This window comes from Tribolium madens, unplaced genomic scaffold (assembly GCF_015345945.1).
Source record: "Tribolium madens isolate multiple individuals breed KSU strain unplaced genomic scaffold, Tmad_KSU_1.1 Scaffold_19;HRSCAF=116;Tcas5.2_LG9, whole genome shotgun sequence".
Taxonomy (NCBI): domain Eukaryota; kingdom Metazoa; phylum Arthropoda; class Insecta; order Coleoptera; family Tenebrionidae; genus Tribolium; species Tribolium madens.
In genome coordinates this window covers 14,004,885-14,027,281 of record NW_025400983.1, presented here as the reverse complement: position 1 = coordinate 14,027,281, position 22,397 = coordinate 14,004,885, and the positions used below count along the sequence as shown (strand labels likewise).

At 31.8% G+C, this 22,397-nt stretch overlaps 2 protein-coding genes across 2 annotated transcripts in view; one reads left to right on the top strand and one right to left on the bottom strand.

Moving 5' to 3' along the window:
• The first annotated feature begins 119 nt into the window (after nt 1-119).
• LOC123015906 (mRNA-decapping enzyme 1A) lies at nt 120-6,998 on the top strand. Its single transcript, XM_044415966.1, has 2 exons — nt 120-838; nt 5,558-6,998. The coding sequence occupies exons 1-2, from the start codon at nt 140-142 to the stop codon at nt 6,044-6,046; spliced, it is 1,188 nt and encodes a 395-aa protein (XP_044271901.1). The 5' UTR covers nt 120-139; the 3' UTR covers nt 6,047-6,998.
• Nucleotides 6,994-22,397, bottom strand: part of LOC123015907 (BMP and activin membrane-bound inhibitor homolog) — an 18,193-nt gene continuing 2,789 nt past the window's right edge. The window contains exons 2-5 of the mRNA XM_044415967.1: nt 10,876-11,032; nt 8,121-8,260; nt 7,884-8,064; nt 6,994-7,829 (exon numbers count right to left, since the gene is read on the bottom strand). Coding sequence (XP_044271902.1) covers nt 7,439-7,829; nt 7,884-8,064; nt 8,121-8,260; nt 10,876-11,032 — 869 coding nt within the window. The 3' untranslated portion in view covers nt 6,994-7,438. The remainder of the gene's footprint in view (nt 7,830-7,883; nt 8,065-8,120; nt 8,261-10,875; nt 11,033-22,397) is intronic.

Below are 22,397 nucleotides of genomic sequence, written 5' to 3'. Positions count from 1 at the left end.
AAATGTATTGTATTAGTTTTAATTGAGTTTGTTTCGTGAAAATACGGTAATTTGTTTTGTTTAGAAAACTTGAAGTTTTGTGCAAAGTAAATGTTACCGGCCGCGATCTGCATTACCGTCATTTTTGCAGTTTCAAATCATGGCCGATTCTATCGAATTGCGTATGAGTGTTACGTCTATCAAAAGAGTTGATCCATATGTGAAAGATATTTTAGCGACTGCTACACACGTTGCTTTATACAAATTCAATACTTCAACCAACGAATGGGAAAAAACAGATACGGAAGGTGCTTTGTTTATATACAGTAGAAATGGAGAACCGTTTCACAGTATTATGGTTATGAACCGACTCAACACAAATAATGTGATAGAACCTATTGTGAAAGACTTTGATTATCAGATGCAAATACCGTTTCTGCTCTACAGGAATTCAAAAAGTAAAATATTTGGAATCTGGTTTTTCAACCGCGAAGAGTGTGTACATATTACTTATTTAATTGAGACCGTAATGGAGAGTCTCAAAGACAAGTCTAACGAAAGGTCGAAGAAGCAAGAGAATGGGGTCGACATTTTCAGCCTTCTCTCAAAAGCGCAAGAAGACTTCAATAAAACTCCGACGAAACAAGATTCGGTACCGCCGGCGTTTTCTACACCTAGGGATTGTACTTCAAAAAGTGTTATGGACTTTTTTGCTAAAGCCAGCACAAAGTCAACACATCAAACGCCCATTGTGTCTGGGGGCGACGGAGAGAACGTGTTACAGAGGCTGATGTCCAACCCGGCTCACACAGTTGAACATATTGAAAAACAACAGAGGTCCATAACTCCACAAGAGCAGGTAATTTTTTTTACTATCTTTAATTATTCTAGCTGAATTGAACGAATTGCATAATGCATGAGATATTGCATTTAGTATAAAAGATTTCTTAAAGGTTTATTTTAAACAATTTATAATTTCAAAAGGAACTTTTGTATGCTTAATTTTAGTGCTATCAGCCTGAGGCAATAATTGTAACGGGTGTTTATTTAAATATGGCGCCATAGTTGGCGGTGATATGAGTGTATTGTGAACGGACCACAATTACGCCCGGCGAGGTGTCAAATGAAGAGGCAAGTGGAAGAAGGTGTGATGTTACAATAACATATTTATGAGATAATTGGATTTAAGTAAAATTAACTGGCGTGATTATGATTGCGACGTGGCTCCTTCTAACATTCAGTATCTGCTTTGATTTGAGAGATAGAGCCAAATACTCATGCCACGAGTCGTATCATGTACTTAACTCTCTCATCCACATCAAACTGGACTTTTTTTTAAATGTTACTTAACACCTTCTTCCACTTGCCCCTTTAAATGTCATATTAATAACTTTCAATACGGTGGTTCGTTCACAATCAAACCTTCACAGATAGCTTTGATGCCAAATTAAAATAAACACGCGTTACATACCAGGTGAATAAAAAGTATGGAACCAAGCGTTTTTTTCGTAAACTAAGTACTTTACAAAAAAAAATAATTAGTGTAGTGTAAAGTCCAATTAAAATGTGACCATTTATCAAGAATAACATTTTTCGAAATTTTTTTTAGTTTTCGAGTTCTGGATTTTTTTTTTTAATGGCAACCCACTATGGTAATTTTTTTAATTAAAGATTATGATCTAAAAATGACCTCTAATTAAACAGAATTGTTTTCTAGTCAGTAATTTTTTTAATAAATTGTTAAAGTTGCGTTCCGAGCCCATCACGAAGATTTTCCGAACTTGAACGAGGGAGTCGTTTCATGACTTTGGTCGTTGCAGAGCCCGGTTTTTGGTGCAGGTGCTTTGGGGTGGTTCCGGATGGATCAAAAAATGTAAAAACAAATAATTTTCTTCTATTTTTAGTCATTCGAAACTACCCCAAAGCACCTGCATATAAATCAGCGCTCTTCCTTGATGAAAAGCATGAAACAACCACTTCGGTTAACTTCGGAAAATCTTCGTGATGAGCTCGGAATGCAACTTTAACAATTAATGGCTATAAAACAATTTTATTTAATTAGAGGTCATTTTTAGATCATAATCTTTAATTAAAAAAATTACCATGGTGGGTTGCCATTAAAAAAAAAAAAAATTCCAGAACTCGAAAACTAAAAGACATTTTGAAAAATGTTATTCTTGATAAATGGTCACATTTTATTTGTGCTTTACGCTACACTAATTATTTTTTCGTAAAGTGCTTAGTTTACGAAAAAAACGCTTGGTTCCATACTTTTTATTCACCTGGTATGATATGATCCAGAAAATCGATAAGATTTCAAAGTTTTAGTTGAAATTTATTTTTGGCGCCGATTTTCCAAAACAATAATGCCAGCAATACGTGTGTTTTTATATAAGTTCAATAAATTATTTTGATTTGTTGTCATTTTTTCTGTAGCTACGAGTATCAGGATAAAAATTATAAAACCGAAAATAAGGTTAGTTGCTCGGTTAGTAACATAAGGTCTGTTTTACATTTTTATGTCAGTCAAATGACAAATCGTCCAAAATTCCGTGTCGGCAATTATATAAAAATTAATCTAGTGGAAAACTAAGTGCCAATTCTAATGAACCATCGTTTGAAAGAACACCACAAAGTCCAAGTGGGTTTAAATTCATTAGTTGAGTACTTTTTTTATTTACTTTAATCAATTTTTTGCATTTTGTTATTCTTCAAAATAATAAATTAGGTATCATCCATCTTAGATTTTAGTTTCAAATTTTAAGTAATTCAAATTATACAATTTTTATTTTGCTCGGCCACATTGTTATAGTTTTTACTATCATGTTTTTTTTTTTTGGTTAATTGGTTAATTAAATGAACTGCATGAAATTTAGATTAACGTTACATTTTTTACAAAAGTGTTAGTTGTATTATTGCATTTATTACCATGACTTGAATAATATTAAATTGTTGAGTTTACAAAAATAGTGTATGGTAGTCAGTGGTGTAGTGTCACATTTTATTTGTGTTTTCTTGTTTCTACACCGCTTTTGACTTCTGGACTGTGTGCATGCCCAAATTGTAGCTGTCTTTTTGTAAAATATGCAGTTCTTACAACTATTCACTACTTTCGATATAATTTGATACAATTTGGTACTGTAATCATTTTTAATGATTTTTTTTCGTAATAACAAATCTGAAATTCAAATTCTAAATTTTCATTCTTTTTTTCTATGAATAATGTTTAGAAAAAAGTTTTTTTTTCCTTTTTTTTCAGTTATTTTACATATTTTATGAATACAGGGTGGAAAAATGTATATGCTCACACCTACAGCACAGTGACGGACAGTTAATTTCGTGCGCCCAATTTCCATGAGAGGCTAAAAGTGTAAATTAGTGTTTAGGTTTTTCTAACTTTGTTTTGATTAATTTTTGTCATATTGACAAAATCTTTGATGCTTTGTCTTACATTGCTTGAGGTATAGTACCAATTCATTTTCAAGTTGAAAATCCGTTCCAAAATAAATAAGAATTTGATTAAATTTGACAATACGTATTTAAATGTCAGTTATCATGACAATAAAGCACAGATTTCAGTGAATTTTTGTGAAAAAGGGCGGACGAAATTTATTGTCCGTCACTGTACTGTACGTACAAAATTGTTTAAAAACAAAAAAATATGGAACAAACAGATGACATTACAAATGAACTACGTAATATTTAAAAAGCTCAAATTCTATGTTTTTAATTTTTTGTGGTACAGTGCTGGACAATAAATGTCCACCACAAATGTCAAAATGACATTCGCCTCTAAAGCAACCTACATAATGAGTGAGCTAACCTCAACTTTTAAGTCTTGTCATACATTGTCATAGTCTATCTATAATCTAGATTGTTTAGATGTAGAAATTTGTCTACCTGACATCATACCCTGTAGAAAAAGGGAAATTATTCAAACTTTGTTTTTTGAAAGCAGATTGAGGACAGTTTGATGCCTGACAGTGGTGACAGTATTATGACAATAAAAAAAAAAAATATTTCACGTCAATTATATTGACAATAATGCAAGATTTACATCTAATTTTTTCGAAGTGGTGGACCAAATTTATTATCCGGCACTGTACATAACTTGGTTATTTACTTATTTTAACATTTCGTCATTATTTAATCATGTTTTTCTGTTCATGGAGAAACATTTTATAAAATTGCTAGATTATGAAAAAATAGTTTTTGAAACTTTTTTTTTATTCACATAATTAGGAAAGTTAAGTTACAAAGTTTCTTTCTTGTTATCATTTATACAACACTAATAAGTTAGTACTGAACATTGAAATACAAAGTGATCGATCCACAATCTGTTGGCAACGTGGAGGGGTTGGCAATCCTGACTCTAATTTTTAAAGGTTACTATTGGAGTACGCCTTTGATTACCAACAATTGAACAATTTTGAGGGGTTGTACGTCAAGTATTTGTCAAGCAAAACCGTATCCCGTTGCAGTATTTCAAATTATTAACAAAATGACTTTCAAATCTGTTACCAACAGGCACAGTCTTTCTGGATCACCACTTGTTGTATAAAAAGCTTGCAAAGGTGGAAACAAAATCTTTATTAAAAGAGAATTGTTAATACTTTAAGGTAGTGACTTACGTGCATTGCCAACTGAAAGAATTAACAATACAGTATCTTCTCATCCACATAAATAATTCTGAGAAAAATTGTGACATACCTGATTGACTTCTGAACCCTTTATTTATATATGTAAAAAATGTTAACAAAATAAATCTTAGAAAGGGAAAATACGAAATATACAGATCTTATTTTACTGCATTAATGTTGTGAGAATATTTATGGACACATGACAATAACTCTTGGGTGATAATGTGAAAACTCCTACACTTCCATAAATTATAACGTGGCTTTATTATTTTCAGTATTATGAATATAAATTTGAATTAACCATAAATGCATTAAATTTCATCTCTTTAAAATAAAAGTGAAGTATGTACTAGCAATTTTGCACTTTGACAATGAAGCATATTTACAGCAAGTAATAATACTATCATACTATAAATAATAAAAATTATAAACATTATTTTACAAGAGTCATAAGCTGAAATACGATTTCCTTATTATATAACACCCACACTGAACAATTTTTTGACATATTTAAGTCCTCGTTAATATATTTTTTTCTGATGCAAAATAAATAGAGCATATACATATTTATTTACGAAAGGAACTCGACTTATTAAATAAGACAGTTAAGGATTATTAACATTATTGCAAATACGGTATTAAATAGTAAATATCATTCATTATCGCAATGTATTGCCACTATCAGGCGCCATTTTTTAAACAAATGCAGCACACCTATTCGCATTTTGCATAACATAACAAGCAATAAACAAATGCCTCACTGTCACTTTTGTCATTAATGACCAGTGTTTAACAACAACGCATATGTCACTTTTATTGCTACTGGTTTATAAATATATTACGTAAAGGAGTTCATTCATATAGGTAACCGTAACAGTGTAATAAAACACAATTTTCATTCGTTTAACAATCATCTTATAAATTCTAATTACTCGTAGGTAACCTTACGTCACAAAATAAACGCAGACAGGCGCAGCGTTCCGATTTCATTCCCAAGTACAAGCAACACGATCGACCGAAAAGACCAAGAAAATCGAATGAATTTCATGGGGGTATCACCCCCGAACCAAGCCTATCAAGGATCATCGCCGTTGGCATTCCTTCTGCAAGGGCCGAGTCAACTGCAACAACCGGAAGAGCCAGCCGATGCGCTGAGGACGTCACCCTTTGCACAATTCCTAGACAACGCGCAAAAACCGCAGCTGATGACTCCTATGATGTTTACGACTCCTACAAATGCAGAAAAGCTAGACAACAGTAAGATGGAAACTAAAGTCGAAAATATCGATCTCTTGACGGAAAAACAACTAGCACAGGCACTCATTCACTTGTTGAAGACTAATTCAAATTTTACAAGACAGATACACGAAGCTTACGTTAATTCGATCATGGAAAGGGTGAATTGCAACAGTAATTCCCTTATTTAATTTTTTTTTTTAAATTAGACAAAGTCTTGATAGATACAAAGTTATCCTCAATCCAATGCCTTAAATTATTAGATTTTAATAGCGACATTGAATTCTTTCCTCGTTCTTTGACTGAAAATTGTAGTATTTTATATTACATTTTGTTTGTGCGTTAAGCGGCTTTCATCTTTTTCTTTGTATATATTAGTAGTATTTTATTTCTCTAGAGAAAGGGAACATACAGTGCTTGAAGATTTTTGTAATGTTTTGCAATGATGTCTTCTACAACATAATTAAGGCGCTAGTATTTAGAATATTTCATTATCAAAACAAGCTATCACATTAAATTAGATCTTGTTTTGATGTAACATACAGTTACATACTTATTGTGATACATAGAGAGATGTGTTTAGAATTTGAAAATCCAATAACTTTGCTATTAATATAGTTTAGATGAATGAATTAAACAGGCATGTAGTTGGAATGAATTGTTTAGTTGTACTTTTAGTTTTTATGTTCATTGACAGTTTCTTTTACTTCTTTCTAGTCATTTATTTATCTGTTTTAATATAAATCCGAGTGTTATTGGTATCTAAGAGGAAATCATTTTGTTTCATGTCATCTATAAATGGCACTCAATTAATATACAATATTTTTAGTTGAATGAGTTATCATTAATATTGTGTAATCTTGATCTTGGTAGGCAGACAACCTACTCGAAGAACTATATTTGTAGCAAACATATTTCAATCTCATAAATGTATATTTTTAAGCAAAAGTATATTCACGTTGTAATATTGTCAACAGAATTGTCATCTTTGTTGATTTATATTTTTTTACTTGAAAGAATCTGTACTTGTTACGGTTTTTAGAAATTTGTACTACATATTTTCCAGTTTTCTTGTCGTTTGAACTTTTCTCGATAAATTATTTGTTGAGTAAATTTTTTTTTAAATAAAGACGTTACATCTGATTTAGAACATTTATTTGCTGAATATAAAAGTCACAGTATTTCTAAAATACAATAAATAAGCATTTACTTAACTAATATTATACAAAATAAGCGAATACAGTCAGAATGTTAAAAGTATACAAAGATATGTACATATTTACGTCAAACTAATCGTGTTGTTATTAAAATTTGAGCAGTCGTTATTGTCAGGTTGGTAAACATCACGGCACGATAAGAATGTATGAAACTTGGAAAAAGCATCTTATCGTGCGAAAACGCTGATCAGTCGCAAAAATGCCAAGAATGTCACAGCCGCAAGTGCATTAGTCTTGTCAAATATAATTTTTTATTATGAAATAGCTACTCTGATGTTTACCCTACTTAAATACTTTGGTTCCTTGTTAGTGAAGATTTTTTCAATCCTTATTGATTAAGCGTATTAATAAAATTCTTTTATGAACTTATTTATGAACTTCATTTATGAACTTATCATCTAAGTATTTTTTGTCGGTGTTTACATGGTGGACTAAATTAGTTTTGGAACACTTAGGCGTGATCTTCTCAATGTCCAAAACCACCGACACCACATTTGCGTCTTTATAGTCGTTAATAACGTGCTCTCCTTGCATCAGATTCAATTTAGCGTTGGTTTCGTTCTTATTCCCCGTATGAGACGTGCCAATTTTATTCTGGATAAGTAAAGGCACTTGAATCCTCTGCAAATCATCGCCTTGGTACTGGTGGTATAAACATTTCTGATGCTGCGATCTTCTCAAAATATTATCGTAAGTTCGTTCCAGTTTGTCACAGCCGTGTTTGCTTTGAGAAGGCATATGGTGTTCATATGACGTTCTAAAATCCACAGTTAAAATAATTAAATATACGACTTAAACTGCCTCTACATACCCTAATTTTTGAGTAGCGTGATTCTGATTTTCGCTTCTTAAAATTTTAACTGCTAGTGCGATCAAAACGAAGAGAATGACTGCTCCACACACAGGCACTGCTATAGTCGCCGCTCGGAACCACACTTGGGAGTTGGTATAGTCGATGGGCTGTTGTAAGTTGCCGATTGTTGCATGGGATTCTGAAAATTGGATAAGTTTAGAAAAATCGTTATGTTTGAAGCTTGGAGTGTCGTACCTTGTTGGGTGTTGTTTATTATGTCTTTTGTTTGGGGGCTGTCGACGTGGTTGCACATGTCGTAGTGGCAACAGAAAGTGAGCGTCTTTTTCTTCGTGGCGTTGTCGCGGGAAGCAGCCGCACAAACAACGCGATTTTCTCTAAAATAAAAATAAAAACATAAATTAATTATTCGTAAATGAGAAAAAAGAATTGTGCTTTAAATTTTAAATATCAGGTAAAATATTGTTTTTAATAAAAAAAAATATTTTCACATGAGGCTCTCCTCATTTATATTGAGGTACAGAATAGGTACTGTAAAGTTTGTTGAAAATATTTCTGTTTTTGTTAAATACATTAACGGTTTTAAAATGTCTGATTCAAAGGTCTAAACAATTAATTAGAATTACATCATTTTTACATTGCTTTTGTTTTTTTGTTAATTAATGTATAAATAATTTGACAATTTAGTCAGCAAAAACAAAACTATTTTTCAAATAAAATTATTAGATTTACACAACATGCCATCACAATGTTAAAAGTTTGATCACCAATTGAAATAAACACATCAATTACATTTTTATGTCCATTGAACAAATGTACATTACTTGATTGGCAGAAGAAATTATTGGTTTCGCTTGACTAAAACTGAGTGCTTGTGGACCACACTACATTTTTCTTGGTGACGAGCAATAGTAAGGTAAACAACGTTTCAAATTTTTAACTTTAATTGAAGAATTGTAGTTTTGCAGAAGCAGTTTAAACAAAATCGATTGCTATGAAGCGATAAACGTGAAGAATTAACTGAACACAGGATATGGTCATTGTTACCAAGAAAAATGAACATACGTCGATAATTATTAATTCCTTGTAGCTAGACAAACAGGTATATCAGAGTAAAAATTGTCACTATCAGTTATCGACATACTCGTATTCTGCCGTTACTACCTAACAACAGGAAATACTTCCTTTTTGCATTATTTTTTCACATCCCATCTAAAGGTAAGTTGCTAAGTTTTTTTTTAATTAATTTAATTTATTCAAGTAATTTGTTTCTAGTTTGTATCTGCCTAGCATCGTAATAAACTTGCAAGGAAATGGCTTAATTTTGATTAAAAAACCGCTATATTTCCTGTTAATGGTTCATTGTAAAATAAACAATAAACATAATCGGTATTCTTGTCAAAAGATTTGCTATTACAAAAATAAAAGAATTATGATTATGATGTTTAAAAAGTTTAAATTGCAACAAATACGACATAATTATTGCTAAAATATTTGAAATTTCGTTATTACAAGTGCCTAAAGCGCGACATTTTTTTGCCATACATTATTATTAACCATTAAGCGCAAAATGTTCTATTACATTATTATGTTCGATGAACAGAACACGAACCCGTCACACGAGGAATCTTAAAGAACTACTTAGAATAAAACTAGCCTGTAAAAATTGAACGCACGGTTCTGTTTTTATTTTATTTACTTTTCTTGTTAAAAATGAAAATCTACTCTGGAAGTCTATTTATAAATTATGATGTAATAATTAGTGGAAGAATTATGTAAATGAACTACATTTGCAGTACCTATAATTACAGCAGTACAAAAATATTTCATACAAAATGAACAAAACATGACTTATTTTGCAAAATGACTCAGGAAATAACATAATACCGTTAGTTCAGAACAAGTTTATATTAATAATTCTTATAATAATTGCAGAAACGTGTAAATTGTACGTACAAGGAATGTAATAAGGTATAGTCTCTTTTTGCAGCGGTATAGGAAGTAAAGTTGTAGTAAAAAGGCAGAAAAAAGAAGAATGCATTAAATTGCCGTCATTTTATTAAGTACTACATCTATGTTGGTAGAGAAAATAATCGTTGGTAAAAAGCCGCGGATGGCAAATGTCACTCGCCATCAATACACGGAATAGACTTCGATGCACCGAATAAATTCCTGGAGGAAATCGCAAGATTGAAGGCAAAGTACGGTTATATTTAGCCATAAGGTCAAACAACACGCTCGTGCAGAGAGAAAGAACGGGCACTCTTCAGAAGTCGTGAATTTGCCGACGTGCCTCCTCAACTCTACTATTAAAAAGCAGAATAATTAGCAGCTTTTGCCAAAGCAAAGTATCATTCCCATTTATGACTTAATTAGAAAAATAATGACCGAGCTGTTACACAATGGAATTTAATCGGCTTTTTTGTCAGTGCCTTAAATCAACTTGGATATCTCGAGAGGTAAAGTCTCAAGCGTTATAACTGTCCAACATTATAAAGTTTTTGTTTCGCTCGCAATAATGGTACAGGTGCACCAGCAGAACCTGTCGCAAACTGGGACACGATTTGTAAAGATTTTCTTCACATTACGCAACCGACCGGCTAATTTTATAATCGACAAATATAACCGCATTTTTGCAAGTCGGATTCTCTAAATTTTATTTCACTTAATTAGGACATTTATTATACTGTAGCTGGATTTACCAACCTGTCAATAGATTTCTTCAAATTTTTGCATTCTGCGTCAGATTTTTAAAACATTGAGGGCTGCAATGAGTCATTTGAATACATTACCTAATGAAATTTTTAAAGGTTAGTAGCGGTGTTATTAAAGACCGATGGGTAAACATAAATTGCAAATATGTACAAAAAGCTACTTATTGAAACTTCAACTCGTACCATAAATTTCGACTTTATGAAACTTCTTTTTGAATACCTACATACATATAATTTTAATAGTGTTCATTAACAATTCAGTTTCATGAAGCACTTACTCGCTAAGAAATTCCAGGCACCCATGACGTCCACGATAGTCTTTGGAATGATGACCCGCATGATCCAGAAAACTGGAAAAACAGCCGCCCTCACTGGATAAGCACATATAACCAGTGCTGACGCACTGCGGGAGGTTGCAGAAACACCGCACATAATCTGAAAATAAAATAAGTACACATTACTATGGTAAAATGTAATCTCGTTCTCTATATACTCCGTGGGGAAGACCATAAGTGCTCCCCTCGCGACCATCATCAACCATAACATTATAATAATGCAATAAATTGCAAATTTTACAGTGACGGTGAAGCTGAAAAGGCGAGTTTATATTTTAATTACGTCGTAGAGAAGCAATGACATCGCTTGAGAGGGGACAAATTAATAATTTCTAAAAATAATGTATTATTTAATTTTTAATGCATTCGGCTAAAATTGTCAAAATTTAAAGGTTTTTTCATGTTGGAGGAGTTCAAGTTGCAGCTTGTTTGACATATTTTCTATTTTAAATAATTTATGATGAAAGCATTCAATAAAATGGTAGCACTTTAAATAGCTTGAAGTGAAAAATGACAAGTATGTGTCGGGTAATGGCATTTTCGAGTTTTGTTTCATTAATAATTAACTGCAAAATTTCTAATTTACAATAGACGATTTAGTGCATTCGGTCTCTAGAAAATTAATCGTAGAAATTTGAAAATTTCTAAATAAAAATACTATTATGTAATGTGTTAAAAAAACAACATTGTTTTGTTTAAAATAGTATATTAAAATACGAGTTACAGAAAACATTCATTCAAGCAAGAGTCTGAAATTCCTATACGAGTCGCACTGCGGAATGACCTTTTGTAACGAGAGTTATGTACAATTTTTTTTCTATTTTGCGCTTTTAGGCTGTTTATAAAGAAAAAAGATTTTTTTCCTTTTAGGACATTTTGCACCAAGAAAATAGAGCAACCACCTCCAAATAAAACGTTGATTTTTTCAAACACAACTCTCCTTTTTAAATTACAGGCGTAAATATAAAATAATGAATAACTGGGTTTAATTTATTGTAGTTATCAACATGTTATTTCTTAAACAAAATTTTTTCATAGAAGACAGGTTGTGGCTCCTGGTTATAAAATGCAGGTGCCTCACTTTTATCACTAGTTCATCGCCTTTCCACGCTTGGGAATTTAGAAAATAGGTTACTAACAATAATACCTAACCAAATATAAAATCTCTGTTGTGAGCAAATGTGGAAGTAATATTAGAAATTGTCCAACAGCCAATTTTATACAGGGTGCGCCAGAACTCGCGCCCCAGAGAAAATTTTCACGTAAGGTAAGATACCAGGAACATGAAAAAAATGTTTAAAAAATTCTATCTGTCAAAAAATTTTGACATATATTTTTTGACATTTGACATTTTTTTATATTTATTTAATGATACTGATGATCTTGTATATGTTTTTTTACAATTATTTAGTAAAGGGACAAAAATTTTGCCAATAAAAGCCACAAATAACATTGAACAGAGTTACAATTTAGAATACAGCTTCCTTGTTTCCTCTTTTAATAGCCTATAGGAAAAAAACTTGGAAAATTACTTTTCCAACAGAAATAAATAGAGTCAAAGTGCAAAACTTTAAACCCTCATAACTTCGAAATTTTTATAGATAGAACATCTTTTCCATGTTCCTGATATCTTATATGGCATTTTTCTCTGGGGCGCGAGTTCTAGCGCACCTATATGTAAAATCGATGTATTTTTGCGACATTTTCATAATGTTTGATATTACTGCTTGTGTTCTAATCCGAATCTCAACAAAATCATTTCAAAACTTGATACATTACGAAAAATGTGAAAATTGAGAAGAATGTCGGCCAGCCTTGAATTAAGCAAGCGTCTGTAAAAATAACAGAATTCCTCTTAATGCAGCTAATAAATCGTCGAATAAATCAGAGGAATGTGTGCTTCCCGTTCCTCCCAGCAGTTAAATTCGTGTAAAGAGGAAGGACATACCGGACGCAATTTAACAATCGTAAATTACAGACCTGCTTCGATGACTTTGCGTGCAGGTAAAGTAATTGTATAGCAGACTAACTTTGATTGCACATAATGGTTACATGGCGCCGGACCTGATGATACAACTAGGGTAGGCCCTCGACTATCCCAGACTGTGCAATAAATTCAAATAGTGCGAACGAAAAAATCAGGGTACAACAGGTACATACATTGAGTTTCTTCACCCTAACATCGCAACTAATGAATTATTGAAGAGTCGTACAAGTTCTGTTGAAATTAATTGTCCGCTTTTTTGGATTTAGAGACGATTTTTTTACTCACGTCTAAGTTGTTTGCAATGAGAATCGATGGACCGAACATGTGCTCAAATGTCTGAGTCTGAATAATAATGAATTAAACGAAGTCTTTTTATTATGATCGGAGCAATGTCTGATGGGATTGTTTCGGAATTTCGTTTGTTTTTGCCAGTGGCGTACTAGATTCCTGGATTTAAAAATAATTTTACAAAAATGTTCAAAAAGCAAATTTTCCTTTTTGTTTAGAAAAATTTCAACTTTTTCAAATTAAAGAAAAAATCGTTATACAGGATGATTCAAAAGTCTGGAACCGTCTCTTAGTGGTGATGATAAAAGACATCCAACTGAGTTAGAAGCTCCCATGACGAAAATAGTTTGGTCCTTTTATCATAAATTATTACTCTTCAAAGGTTAGATCTTTGGGTTAAATTTTTGGCCGTTCAGATTATGTATTATTCTTAAATTTAGAATTTAGAAATGGCAGATCTTGCAGCATCAACTAGATACCTGTTGAAAAAAAAACACCAATTTGTTTATGTCTTATGGTGTACAAAACATTTAACAAATTATCAAATTCAACAATAAACTAAATCCGACAACATCGGAAATAAAAGAGCTAAGCCTACATGATAATATGGAAATTGTGACTTTAGTCCGTTCTGTTTTTTTTTTTTTCAAAAGAAAGCTTAAAAAATCCATTCATTTTTATACTTAGCTGAAAGTCTTCTATCACCATTCAAGAGTTGGTCAGATTCTTTTGATTCTTTTGAAATTCTTAGTCAACATTTGAAAAATGTCTCAAAAAGGTCGGCCCAACTGTAATTAACAAACCTTACATCCGCCCTTAGACATAACCAGTCCTCGGATTGAGTTTACAAGAGGAAAAAAAAAATATCTTTGATTTTACGCCAAAACTGCAACGAAAAAGCACCTTAAACGAGCAAATCTGTAATTAAAACTTCATTATTCTAACTCATTAGAAAGAAAAGTTAATTTTTCTCTTAATTTTGAACTTGGAATAAATTTTCTTTACTTCCCATCACATTGGCGGTTTTATTTGTTTGCACGAATTATGCAAATGCGATGAAGTCTTTTTTTATTATTTGAAAATATCGACTCAATAATTCACAGAAAGTGATAAACATGAACATACCACAGATGTAATGTCATAACAGCCTTACTCCTTAGATGTTTTAAAACCCATCTGCGGCTGTAATAACATTCATTACATCTTTGGTATGTTAAAACAGCTAATAAGTTAGTTATTTGTGTATGAAAACCGTAAAGGTGATCTTTTTTAGCTGAATCTGTTGTTTGCAGCTGAAACGTTAGACGAGGCTACAATTCAGATGAGGGCAAGAAAGCACTTTTGACCGAGGTGCACACAACGTTTTTTAGACAATGATCACAAAATTTTTATAAAATTGATTTTTATTATGGTCTCTGCATTCAATGGTAAAGGCAACAGTATTACTAAAACATTATTAAAAACGATATTGATATCAGTAAATTTGCAAAATTAGTTGCAAAAATGCTTATACGGGTTGATTTTAAAGTACGAATATGTGCAAATATTTTAACAGATGTTAGTAGAGCTCAAAAAAAGTCAAAATAACTAAACTTGCCTTCACTTACAACCTCCGCCTTGGCGTCGGAAAAAAATGTCAAAGTTTACACTGCTAGTTGTCCGTAACATTTGAAGTAATGAAATTCGGTGCTTCAATAAAAAAATTGATGAAAAAGTCTTACATCTTTACCAGTTCTAAAAAAGGAGAATTTGGCAAATGTGTATAAATATATAACTTTGCGGTTGCAAAAATGACCATAGATAATCTAACTACCCTGTAGTTTATAATTGTTTTTGAGTTGCGGATAAAAGTGCCATATTCTTAATCGTAATTCTAAATTTGCCGAAATATGTATGTATGTTTGATGTACCTATTATAATGTAAAAAAATTCGATTTTTTAAAATGTTTTTATCAGCAAACAAGCTTTGCGAGTGTGATATCATTCAAGACTGTTTTATACAGAGTTTTTCAAAATCAAAAATGTGGTTTTAACCAAGTTTTTTAAAATGAATATAAATAAATGGTAAATTATCACTTAACTGTGTAGTTCAGTTAGCTTTTATTTGATATACTTCCTCATTTGTATAAAAAATAAAAACTAAATACTTCACACTTAAAAATGTAGTCTATTTTTAATTCTCGACCTGATGATAGTTGATAGTTTTACTAAAATTTTACTAAAATAAAAATGTTGGGGTTTTCTATTTTCTAGGCTGAAAAGCAGATATCATCGCATAATTTTTGCTTTATTAGAAATTTGAAAATTATCAATTTTTCATATCAAAATGTAAACAACCTTGTATTAATTTTCTTCTATCTTACCAAACAATACATTACATGACAATATAGGATATAAAATATAGGCAACTTTTGAAAATTATATTTAACATGTAGCTTACACAAAGGATCTATGATAGTGCAAAAAACATCACTTTACAAATGTATTATTAAAAATACCAGGTGACTATTAATGTTTGTGACAAAAAAATCAATTCGCAACAATGAATTATTTGATATCTAATTTGTAATATCAGAATGGTTCAGGTGACGATTAAATCATCAGACGCCCGTAATTGTCAATAAAAGTTTGTCGTTTGAATATAAAAATTAAGGTTGTCAAACTAAAATTTTAAATTTGACACCAACAGGAGGCAAAAAAAGCACAATCATTAATAGTCACCCGATACATACAGGGTTGTTCCGTTTTTATTGTTACAAATTTAAACAGGTGATAGGATATTCAATTCTAAGACAAAAGTTTCCTATAAACATGTATCGAAAAATGCTTGGTAAGGGAGCTACACCCCCCTGGAAGGGGGCTAATATGTTTTTGTTAATATTTCAGAAACCATTTAAGATAAAATTACAAAATTTGGTACAGATGATAACCTTTATACACCTAAACGAAACATCAAATGTCAAAATTCTTAATCACAGGCGTACGAAACTGGAGGAGTTTAAGTTAAAAAAAAATACTCTATTTATTTTGGCTTTAGTTTCTCGGTACTTTCAGCAACAAAATCTTAAGTTCGATAGTTTATCACAGAAAAGTATTTTTTGTGTCGATATGACTTATTGTTTTTGAATAAAATTAATTTAAAATTTATGTTACACACCAATACAACATTCAAATAAATCAGAATTTACAGAATAATAAAAGCAAGAAATTCATATTTTTTAATCAACCTCAACTAATTAACATTACAATAATAACATTAATTAAATGAATTTGCCTAAATCTAAAGGAGTTGTTCAAAGTGACCACCATTTTGGTCAATGCATAACTAAAGAAACTAGAGCCAAAATAGATAGGGTATTTTTTTACCCTAAACCCCACCAGTTTCGGACGCCCCTGATTAAAAATTTCGAGATTTGATGTTTGAATTCGTTTAGGTGTACTAAATTTTGTAATTTTATCTTAAATGGTTTCTCAAATATTAGCAGAAACCTATTAGCCCCCTTTCAGGGGGTGTAACTCCCTTACCAAGCATTTTTCAATACATGTTTATAGGAAACTTTTGTCTTAGAATTGAATATTCTATCACCTGTTTAAATTTGTAACAATAAAAACGGAACATCCTGTATACATATTATGTTATTAGGAGTAAAAGTGATAGTTCATGTGACGAAGCTGAACGTTTATTTTGCGGAACGCAGTGAGGCAAATAATTCTGCTGAACCACAAAAATAACTTTTACTCCAAATAACATACACTACTTTATCCGCAAACGTACTCAGATCGAGAGTAAAGAGCAGCACTATAATTAGCAAGTAAATGAACAAATTAAGACGCTTCGAAATGAAATCATAACAAACAAAAAGAGGTACAACCTTTCCAGAAATTGCTGAAGCAATGAAAGAGACAAGAAACAGACAACACTGGTAAATGTTATGGTAAAAGTAAAAAAGCTTAAGCAAAAAAACAGAATTTTTCCTCCATGCCTGAAAGGTAAAATAAAAAACTTTTACTTTTGTCATTTAGTCATAAAAGGGTCACTTTTGTGACGTTCGCAGATAAAACAATTATAAGTCAACATTTATTGTTTGAATGTTTTCGTTGTTACCTTATTACCAAAAGCATAGTATTCGTGATTTGTATGTACAAGATTCTTAATTTTTATTTTATTTTGTTGTTATCGTTCTTCAAAAATTTTCACGGGCGAGGCTTCAGCTTCACTGACCTTGTCGTTTTACTGTTTTAATAATAATAATAATAATGTTTAAATCCTATTCCTTCTGTATATTTTTCCATTTGTTATAATCAGGAAAATTTTTTAACAGTGTACATTTAAATTTTTAATCTTATAAATTTTTTATTTTTTATTTTGAAGTGTAACAATTTTCAATGGCTGATGATGGCGCAAGGGTGCCGAACCATATCCCATCTTGAGTAAATAAAATTTATCGATTTGTGGAGTTGACTTTAATATTACTTACTGTTTAAAACTATAAAACATCCGCTTTGGGAAGAAAATGGATCGAGTTCTACAATTAATTATTAATAATTGTTAATTTTATTAATGTTGAACTGCAAGTAGGCTAGAGTTCCACCGCCCTCCCTTTGGGTACGCCAGTGGCTGTGGCCGTGTTTACTTAGCGTCGGGGTTTGGGGCGGGTGGCTCCCCTATAATTTCGCAGGCATACCTGAACAAAGGTATAGCGTCCTACCTATGCTATTATTTACCTGAACGTAAAAGCATGTTTCGACCGGTCTCCCTTAGGTTACTCGTTAAACATAATTAAAGTAAAATATAATTAGTTAATAATAATCCGGTATCCACGCGGTCTCTTTCGCTTAGATTGTTATAATGCGCTGGTGTATGTAATTTCTCTCCGCATTTTTTCCAAAGACTCGAATTAAACGAAATTAGTTCGGTGGGAATCGAGAATTGTTATTCATTGGCAAAAAAACGACATCGAGGACCAAGACTATCGGCAATTTATTTCGAGAATTCTATAGTTATTTAAAATATGTCAGGACCAATTTGGTGAAACAAAAAGGACACGACAGTGCAGAAGAACCAGATCGAAGGTATGCATCGATGGAGCGCCCATGAGACCCAAGATAAGCAAAAACCACAGTTATCTCCAACAAGGTAAAGCACTTAGACAGGTAACTCAAATAATGGATGCTTTTTAAGAATGAAGAACCGTAGATAATGATATAAAGACAAATAATTTATGGCTGTTGTAAAGCAGCGGTACGTGTCTTTTATGAAGTCACTGTGGAAAGTGGTTTTTCAATGCAGCCTGCTTGACGATTGGAACTTTTTACTTTGGCCATTACAAAAGCTCCTAAATTAATTGCGTCGGCCCCGGACGTAAAAAATCTAGCAATGCAATTACCTCACCGTTAATGAGGCCATTATTGTAATTAAGCAACATCGAGATACGTCAGTGGAATATAAATACCAATATACATGACTCTATTTAAAAAATGACACAAATTTAATTAATGATCGGAATGCATGCAAGCCAATCAAGAAATCTTACTTTTTAATGATTTATCCACGAAATCTCTCTCGTTGAGAAACCGTAATCGAGCTCAAGTCTAACATTTCTTTTAAATTTTAGCATAAGAACGAGACTGACCAGATTCCTGCTTCAAGCAGGTTTTTCTATCAGAAAATTGAACAAATTACAATTATTTCAATGGAAGAAGTATTTAAATAATTTCATTTTATTAACTCCATTTTAGGCATCACATCGACCACGTGACTCACATTCTGTTTATTTACTTTTTTCATTTAATATGTATGCGATTTTATGTACGTAATAAAATATAATGTATGAATTTGTTTCCAAGATTGGTTTGTGAAGGCCATTGACAGTCAAGAAGCTTATCAATATTTTATTAAAGTGAAAATGAACACATTCTGAATTATATTCTTGAATTAAATTCAATATCTTACACGACATTTATAGCCACAACATAATTATGACACTCGAGAACAAAGGACTGGAATGTCAGAGGGTATCACTATCAACAGTAAATAACAATAATTAATTAACATTGGCCTAAGATTAAACCATAAAATGAAAAAGTAAACAAAGTGTTATTTATTAAGCACGGCCTTAACTACAAAAATATATTTCAGTTACTCACTGCAACAAAATGAAAACAAAGTCTTCTTTTATCGTGTTGACCGACATTTTAATTATTATTAAAAAATGAAATAATATCCATAAAGCTCACAACCACTTGGGCAATGCTAGAAATGTATTTCAATGATTTTTAAAAAGTGCCTTCTATCAAGCAACCATAGATATTTAAAGAAAGATAAAACTTCTTAATGACAACTGATAAATGTCAAAATTAATTTTTATAGTAAATAAATGACAGGCAACCCTGAAACACGATTTCAGGAGATTTCATAGAATAATTCAACTTAATTATACATCAGGGTGCGCCAGAACTCGCACCCCAGAGAAAAATGCCATATGTAAGGTAAGGTACCAGGAACGTGGAAAAAATGTTCACAAAATTCTATAAAAAAAAAAAATTCGAAGTTATGACAGTTTAAATTTTGCACTTTGACTCTATTTATTTCTGTTGAAAAAAAATTTTTTTTGTTACAGGCTATTAGAAGAGGAAACAAGGGAGCTGTACCTAAATTGTACCCAGTATTGTCGTATCAACAAGAAATTACTCCCTAGGATTTTGGGATATTCGTGAATAAGTTGCCATAAATTTGGTTAGATTGGTTTCTGGTGACAAACAAAAGATATCGTAACTAGTGTCAAAATTTAGGTTAAGTCACCTGTCAGCTTGTATGTATAATTCAATTGATAGTTGACAGCAGGTTGACAGAAAACGTCAACGTCAACAACAAAACATAACCAACCCTAGGCATTCAAAATTACTTCTGAAAATTATAGTTACCAACAACATAAAAAACGCAATTTTCCTAAAAGTTCAAATCTTAGGTTTCTTGTTGGCAAATCAATAGGTAGGTATAGTAAACTATGTTTTATTATGCTTTCTTAACCACACAAAATCTTTCCTTATACAAGTGAATTTTATTATTTGTTAATGTTTGGCTTTTTATCTTACAATTAATGTGCGACTTGATATAATTCTTCAGTGGATATTTATAAAAATGGAGCATTTTTTTCTAATGGCAAGTGGTAATTAAGGTCTTTGTGGATTTTTCTGCCTACATCATAACTAATCGAAAAATTGCAGATTACACGATCATGCACGCGCAATAATTATGTATTATTATTATTAACGTCATATGATTAATGGATTTGGGCACATAAAAATTACCCATCATGTCAGTATCTCGATGGGGGGTCAGCCTAAATTATCAAAAACTCGTTAAGCTTAGTAATATGAAAAAACTGCACTGTCACCCCCATATTTTTCTACGACTTCCGGCTATAACCGCCGTAGGTGATACGTAATTAATGTAAATGAAGAAACATGTGTGAGTAAGCACCAAAAAAAATGGTGAAAAACCTCGCATAAATGATTGCATATTTTCACATTCGAAAAATGTTTAAAACATAAGATGTTGAATATAAAATATGTACGAAACGTTCCTACTATAAATTCATCACTAATAAACAGACGTGCAACAAAGCCGCAGCTGCATTTAAATGTTGCCATTACAAAAGTTTGATATGAAAATATAAAACAGTGCGAAATACGCATCAGGCTGGGAAATAGACAGCGACAATGGGGGAGGCGGAAAAAAACGGATAAGTGTGCAGCCGACCATAAAACAGCAGTCGGTTCACTTACACAGTTGTAACTTCCTCAAAAGTTGAAGTGAGAGGGATGCAGTGGCGCCAGAGTCAAAAATGAACCGTCTGCCATGAAGTACTTCTGTATGTTAGCCTAAGTGGTGCCGGTGACTTTATCTAAGTCTAGCAGTGTATCCGGTGGAGTTCGTCATTTATAATTAGTCTCTGAATTCCAGTATTTTATTATACATTTCGTTTATCGCAAAGCGGAGAGGAAACACAAAACACACTTTACTTAAGTGGAATATCTACTTCGGCTTGATTTAAATACCCGTCCTGTGCTTTAGATATGGAGCTTTTTGCGGGAGCTTTCGACGGGCCGGCTGTAAATAACCCCCCGTTTAGACGTCACAGCCAGACTAAATAACATTATCTGCTTTAATTCGGTAAATGGATCATGTCCTAGGTGACTTGCTTTGTTAGTGCTCCTACTTAGTTACAATGGGGACAAATAAGGTAGCACCCGTGTAAATAGTAAACATTTTTCTTGTTTGACAAATCGGACCTTGCTAAACATCCTTCTAAAACGTTTCAAAGTTTGTTTTTGATTTTAATAACAGTCTGCAGTCTTTCTTCTTAAGTAAACATTCGAAACGAAGTCTGGTAATGGCGTGCAATGTAACACGAACATGTTAATTTGTTGATGTATGCTTTAACTTGGCCATAATGACGATGTTACATTTTATGTACTGGTAGCTCTTTAAATTTTTATTAGAAATAAAGACTTTCTTACATGCAATCTCTGTCTAATAATAATTTCATTCGACTACACATTTTATGATTTTAGAAAGCGGGAGATAATTAAATTTTATTGTCATTATAGTTACTTCTTTCTTAAAAATAACTTTTACTCTAAGAAAACAAACAACACCTTTATTCTTAATTACAAACAAAAACTTATCCGCAAGACTAAATTGCCCCCCTAGTGATTATATTAATTGGGAATGGATAGAAAACATGCAGACAAGCACTTGAACCGGTGAAATCTTCAAGAAGACGTTTGAAACAACTCTTTCTTTTTATAATCCAATCAAATGCACACTCGGGTTTGCATAACAAACTATTATCTAATAAGAATTTAAGATGTAAATAAATCTAATTAAATAAAATGAATACTTAAGAGTTAAAAAGTGTTTACTATATTTTTGATGACTCTTTGAGGATGGTTACTGGCAACCAGTTCCCACGTGAAGGAATCCTGCAAACACTCATTGTTGGCAACTATGTGCCAAAAGCGTCATCTAAACAAACATCAAAGTAACGTGAAGTAGTAAAAGCCATCAAAATCTAAAAACGTTTTACCTATTTGAAAAAAAAATAGAATTGACATCTGTAATGTTAAGGGTTTATTAATACATATAATCCAGTAAACTATAAAACTATACTACAATATTATATAT